Genomic DNA, 6,873 nt, shown 5'->3' with positions numbered 1-6,873 from the left:
GACAGAGTCTTGCTCTGTCCCCCAGGCTGGAGTACAATGGCGTGATCTCGGCTCACTGCAAGCTCTGCCTCCCGGGTTCCCGCCATTCTCCTACCTCAGCCTCCCAACCAGCTGGGACTACAGGTGCCGCCACCACGCCCGGCTAATTTTTTTGTATTTTTAGTAGAGACAGGATTTCACAGTGTTAGCCAGGATGGTCTTGATCTCCTGACCTCGTGATCCGCCCGCCTCGGCCTCCCAAAGTGCTGGGATTACAGGCGTGAGCCACTGCGCCCAGCCCTGTATGTTTTCTTCTAGAAGTTTTATAGCTTAAGGCCTTTCCTTAGGTCTTTAACCATATGGTATTGATTTTTGTATATGACATAAGGTAAGGGTCCAACTTCATTCTTTTGCTATTTGGATATCCAGCTTTCTCAACATTATTTGTTGAAGAGACTGTTCTTCCCCCATTGAGTGGTCTTGGTATGCTTGTCAAAATCATTTGATTATATAGTGAGGGTTTATTTCTGGGTTTTCTTTCTTTTTTTTTTTTTTTTAATTAAGTTGTAGAGTACATGTGCACAACATGCAGGTTTGTTACATATGTATACTTGTGCCATGTTGGTGTGCTGCACCCGTTAACTTGACATTTACATTAGGTATATCTCCTAATGCTATCCCTCTCCACTCCCCCGACTCCACAACAGGCCCCGGTGTGTGATGCTCCCCACCCTGTGTCCAAGTGTTCTCATTGTTCACTTCTCACCTATGAGTGAGAACATGCGGTGTCTAGTTTTCTGTCCTTGCGATAGTTTGCTCAGAATGATGGTTTCCAGCTCCATCCATGTCCCTACAAAGGGAGTTCATGAACTCATCCTTTTTTATGGCTGCATAGTATTCCATGGTGTATATGTGCCACATTTTCTTAATCCAGTCTATCATTGATGGACATTTGGGTTGGTTCCAAGTCTTTGCTATTGTGAATAGTGCTGCAATAAACATATGTATGCATGTGTCTTTATAGCAGCATGATTTATAATCCTTTGGGTATATACCCAATAATGGGATGGCTGGGTCAAATGGTATTTCTAGTTCTAGATTCTTGAGGAATCACCACACTGTTTTCCACAATGGTTGAACTAGTTTACAGTCCCACCAACAGTGTGAAAGTGTTCCTATTTCTCCACATCCTCTCCAGCACCTGTTGTTTCCTGACTTTTTAATAATCACCATTCTAACTGGTGTGAGATGGTATCTCATTGTGGTTTTGATTTGCATTTCTCTGATGGCCAGTGATGATGAGCATTTTTTCATGTGTCTGTTGGCTGCATAAATGTCTTCTTTTGAGAAGTGTCTGTTCATATCCTTTGCCCACTTCTTGATGGGATTGTTTGATTTTTTTCTTGTAAATTTGTTTAAGTTCTTTGTAGATTCTAGATATTAGCCCTTTTTCAGATGGGTAGATTGCAAAAATTTTCTCCCATTCTGTAGGTTGCCTGTTCACTCTGATGGTAGTTTCTTTTGCTGTGCAGAAGCTCTAGTTTAATTAGATCCCATTTGTCAATTTTGGCTTTTGTTGCCATTGCTTTTGGTATTTTAGTCATGAAGTCCTTGCCCATGCCTATGTCCTGAATGGTATTGCCTAGGTTTTCTTCTAGGGTTTTTATGATTTTAGGTCTAACATTTAAGTCTAATCCATCTTGAATTAATTTGTGTGTAAGGTGTAAGGAAGGGATCCAGTTTCAGCTTTCTACATATGGCTAGCCAATTTTCTATTTCTGGGTTTTCTATTCCACTGGTCTATGTATCTGTCTTTGTGCCAGTACCATGCTGTTTTAATTACTGTAGCTTTGTAATATGTTTGAAATCAGGAAGTGTAAGGCCTCTAACCATGTTCTTTTTTCAAAATTGTTTTGATTATTTGGGGTCCCTTGTGATTCCATTTAAATTTTAGGATGAAATTTCCTATTTCTGAAAAAAAAAAAAATGCCATGGCAATAACCTTTTAAATAAATTACAACAAAATAAAGGCATATGTAAGTGAAGTAAGTAGTAATTAACAGAGCAATAAGTGACCTAGCTAGGTCCATTTTAGGAGAGGGTGTGGGTCAAGTTGGGGGTGGGGGCTTTGTAATATCAAGAGGGGAGACCTGAGATCAGTATAAAAGGGATTAAAGTGGTCATAGGAGCACCAGCACTTCTGAAGACTAAACATAGCTGAAGTTTTGCTCACTACTTTGATCTCAACAAGTGCCAATGAATTAAGTTATTGGAAATCTCACTGGATCTATGTACATTAATACTTAGGCATGTTCTTTTGTTGGCCTAGGTAAGTTGCCTGGGAATTTTAGTAATTATCCCCACTATCTGCATACATTGCTCTCCTCTCCCAAGGAAAGGTAAGGCATTGGCCATGGAGGCTTTAGCCCATCCAGAGTGGGTAGTAGAAGTAGAACTGAGAAGTGACTATCAAAAATTTCTATGTGGTAAAAGTTGACATGTAGATTATACCGAATTAGGAGAAAAAATATATATATCAGACAGAATATTTATGAACCAGCCAAGCACAGCAGCCCACTCATGTAATCCTGGCACTTTGGGAGGCCGAGGTAGGCAGATCGCCCAGTCAACATGACAAAACCCTGTCTCTACAAAAAAAAAAAAAAGAAAGAAAGAAAAGAAAAAGACTTATGAACCCCTATGTCATTTTTATCAGTTTATTTTGCAGAGACTTAAAACATGCTCATAATGGCCTCTTGTTCTTCCTTAGGGAGTTCTGTAAAAGAAAGCAGGAGATCCCTGTCATGGTTCCTAGCATGCAAAAGGATGACTAATTCACAGGACTGTAGGACTTTTTTTTTTTTTTTTTGAGACGGAGTCTCGCTCTGTCGCCCAGGCTGGAGTGCAGTGGCCGGATCTCAGCTCACTGCAAGCTCTGCCTCCCGGGTTCACGCCATTCTCCTGCCTCAGCATCCCGAGTAGCTGGGACTACAGGCGCCCGCCACCTTGCCCGGCTAGTTTTTGGTTTTTTTTTTTGTATTTTTTAGTAGAGACGGGGTTTCACCATGTTAGCCAGGATGGTCTGGATCTCCTGACCTCGTGATCCACCCGTCTCGGCCTCCCAAAGTGCTGGGATTACAGGCTTGAGCCACCGCGCCCGGCCAGGACTGTAGGACTTAACATGGCTTAGATGTAAAGTACATCCCAATGCTTAGGGAATTCAGTGAAACCCTTGTTATGAGATGATATTCTATATGAAAGGAAAGACAAATGGATTACAGCCATGCCACCCTTACCAGCAACTTAATTCTGATAAGGAGTTGGGGAGAATCAAATAATACGTCTTATTGAGGTCCTACTGTTTAGCAGATGCTGCTGCATTTGTTCACTATACTTAGAAATAATCTTCTGGGGCCGTGTGCAGTGGCTCATACCTGTAACCCAGCACTTTGGGAGGCTGAGGCAGGCGGATCACGAGGTCAGGAGTTCGAGACCAGCCTGGCCAGCCTGGTGAAACCCCGCCTCTACTAAAAATACAAAAAATTAGCCAGGCATGGTGATGCATGCCTATAGTCCCAGCTACTAGGGAGGCTGAGGCAGGAGAATTGCTTGAACCCAGCAGGTGGAGATTGCAGTGAGCCAAGATTGTACTACTGCACTCCAGTCTGGGCGAGAGAGCAAGACTCCATCTCAAAAAAAAAAAAGAGAAATAATCTTTTGGTATTTATTCTGAGATTTGGCATTATTTCAAAGAATCTTTTTCTTGATCTGCCTCATATGACATGGATCCTTACGTTAATGAAACTTTCGTATATTTGCAGAGCTCTCGATGTTCTGAAGTATGAGGAAGTTGACATGGATTCATTAGCCAAGGCTGTTCCAGAGCCCTTGAAGAAGTATACTAAATGTAGAGAGCTGGCTGAAAGACTGAAAATAGAAGGTAGAAAATAATTTTTGACTTAACATACCTTTATCATTTGTGCAAATTAAGAATAGACAACAGATCCGTTATTACTGTTGAACCAGCATAGTGTTAACTTCCATGCTCTTCAAAAGTGTGGTCCTGAGCTAACAGCATTGCAATACCTGCAAGCTTGTTAGAAATACAGAATCTTGGCTGGGCGTGGTGGCTCACACCTGTAATCCCAGCACTTTGGGAGGCTGAGGCGGGTGGATCACAACATCAAGAGATCGAGACGATCCTGGCTAACACGGTGAAACCCCGTCTCTACTAAAAATAGACAAATTAGCCGGCGTGATGGCGGGTGCCTGTAGTGCCAGCTACTGGGAAGGCTGAGTCAGGAGAATGACGTGAACCCAGGAGGCGGAGCTTGCAGTGAGCCAAGATCGTGCCACTGCACTCCAGCCTGGGTGACAGAGCCAGACTCCATCTCCAAAAAAAAACAAAAAAAGGAAATACAGACTCTCAGGCTTCACCTCAGACCCACTGAGAATCTATATTTAAACATGATTTTCAGGTGATCTATGTGCACCTTTCAAATAAGTGGTACTGCAGAGTCCTCCTATAAATAAATGTATATGTGTGTGTGTGTGTGTGTGTGTGTGTATTTTTTTTTTTTTTTTTTGAGATGGAGTTTCCTTCTTGTTGCCCAGGCTGGGGTGCACAGGCATGATCTTGGCTCATTGCAACCTCTGCCTCCTGGGTTCAAGCGATTCTCCTGCCTCAGCCTCCTTAGTAGCTGGGATTACAGGCATGCACCACCACGCCTGGCTAATTTTTTGTATTTTTAGTGGACACGGGGTTTCACCATGTTGGCCAGGCCGGTCTGGAACTCCTGGCCTCAGGTGATCCGTCCGCCTCAGCCTCCCAAAGTGCAGGATTACGGGCGTGAGCCACTGTGCCTGGCCAAAAATAAATATTTTTTATAGGAGGGCTCCATAGTACCACTTATTTGAAATGTGCATATATATGAATATGTGTATATATGTGTGTGTGTGTGTGTGGTTTTTTTTTTTTTTTTTTGAGACGGAGTTTCACTCTTGTTGCCCAGGTTGGAGTGCAATAGTGCGATCTTGGCTCACTGCACCCTGCACCTCCCAGGTTCAAGCAATTCTCCTGCCTCAGCCTCCCAAGTAGCTAAGATTACAGGCACCTGCCACCAGGGCCCCACCACTGGGCCCAGCAAATTTTTGTATTTTTAGTAGAGACAGGGTTTCATCACATTGGCCAGGCTGATCTCAAACTCCTGACCTCAGGTGATCCGCCCACCTCAGCCTCCCAAAGTGCTGGGATTACAGGTGTGAGCCACTGCACCCAGCGTATATATTTATATATATATTTTTTTTAACTCTGAACTTCCTTTGTATACTCTCCCCACCTAATGTTTTAATAATGAGAAAAATAATACTATCTTTGGCTTTGACAGTATACTGAAATACTTTACCATTGACAAAGACTTACTTTGTAACAATACTCTTTGTGAGTTTATAAACCATCAAAGCCACAGGTGTCTTTGGTAGTTGCTCTGCATTTTTTAAAGTTTTCCATAATGAAAATTTTTATTATGAAAATACTGAAGCTGAGCGTAGTGGCTCACGCCTGTAATCCCAGCACTTTGGGAGGCTGAGGTGGGCAGATCATCTGAGGTCAGGAGTTCGAGACTAACCTGGCCAACATGGTGAAACCCCATCTCTACTAAAAATACAAAAAAATTAGCCAAGCATGGTGGCGGGCACCTATAATCCCAGCTACTCGGGAGGCTGAGGCAGGAGAATTGCTTGCACCCAGGAGGCAGAGGTTGCAGTGAGCCTTTTCTTTTTTTTTTTTTTTTCCTGAGACGGAGTCTCGCTCTGTTGCCCAGGCTGGAGTGCAGTAGCGCTATATCGGCTCACTGCACTCTCCACCTCCTGGGTTCAAGCGATTCTCCTGTCTTAGCCTCCCATGTGGATGCCACCACGCCCAGCTAATTTTTTGTATTTTTAGTAGAGGTGACGTTTCACCATGTTCCTCATGCTGGTCTCGATCTCCTGAGCTCAGACAGTCCGCCCGCCTCAGCCTCCAAAAGTGTTAGTATTACAGGTGTAAGCCACCACGCCTGGCCACAAATTCTTTTTTTTACTTTTAGTTTTCCAGATATTTGAAAAGGACATGCACTAAACTACTAGACAGAATGTTGTAGTTAATATGCAAGACACTCCATTTATCTTAGCTTCAGTTTCCTCCTATGTAAAAGGGAACACCTACCCAACCCATCTCATGAAGTGAATGTTGAATGAGATGATGTACACAAAAGCTTTTTATAAATTGTAAGAGGCTACATAAATGTAAGTTGTTAGTATAATATAATCTGGATATTATAACATGATTCTGATTTTGTTCACCAGCCACTTATGAATCAGTGTTGTTCCATCAGCTACAAGAAATAAAGGGAGTTCAGCAAGATGAAGCTCTCCAACTGCCAAAAGACATAGATTATTTGACTATCAGGGATGTGTCTTTGTCCCATGAAGTTCGAGAGAAACTACATTTTAGTCGTCCGCAGACGGTAAGAAAAATAGGCAGGGGAATAGAAACAAGTTATACATAAAGATGCAGTGCGTTTTTAAACCTGGGGTTACAATGGCTATATGACGTTTTATTTAATAATAAGAAACTTCTAGCCTGGGCAACACAGCAAGACCCCATCTATACAAAAATACAAAAATTAGCTGGGCATGGTGGCATGCACCTGCAGTGCCAGCTACTCGGGAGGCTGAGGTGGAGGATACCTGAGCCCAAGACACTGAGGCTGCAGTGAGCCATGATCACACCACTGCACTCCAGCCTGGGCAACAGAGCAAGACCCTGTCTCAAAAAAAAAGAAAAAGAAACTTGACCTCAAATTTTTTTCTTATGTTTCTAAGAACATAAGAAACATTTCTTATGTTTCTAAG

At 42.7% G+C, this 6,873-nt stretch overlaps 1 protein-coding gene across 1 annotated transcript in view; it reads left to right on the top strand.

Annotated features, from left to right (window-relative positions):
• Positions 1–6,873, top strand: part of MTO1 (mitochondrial tRNA translation optimization 1) — a 40,354-nt gene that overhangs the window by 30,755 nt on the left and 2,726 nt on the right. The window contains exons 9-10 of the mRNA XM_026454534.2: positions 3,714–3,919; positions 6,325–6,485. Of these exons, the coding sequence (XP_026310319.1) occupies positions 3,714–3,919; positions 6,325–6,485 (367 nt within the window). The remainder of the gene's footprint in view (positions 1–3,713; positions 3,920–6,324; positions 6,486–6,873) is intronic.

Source organism: Piliocolobus tephrosceles, chromosome 5, assembly GCF_002776525.5.
Source record: "Piliocolobus tephrosceles isolate RC106 chromosome 5, ASM277652v3, whole genome shotgun sequence".
Taxonomy (NCBI): Eukaryota; Metazoa; Chordata; class Mammalia; order Primates; family Cercopithecidae; genus Piliocolobus; species Piliocolobus tephrosceles.
The sequence above is the reverse complement of the archived record's forward strand: the minus strand, read 5'-3'. Positions and strand labels throughout refer to the sequence as shown.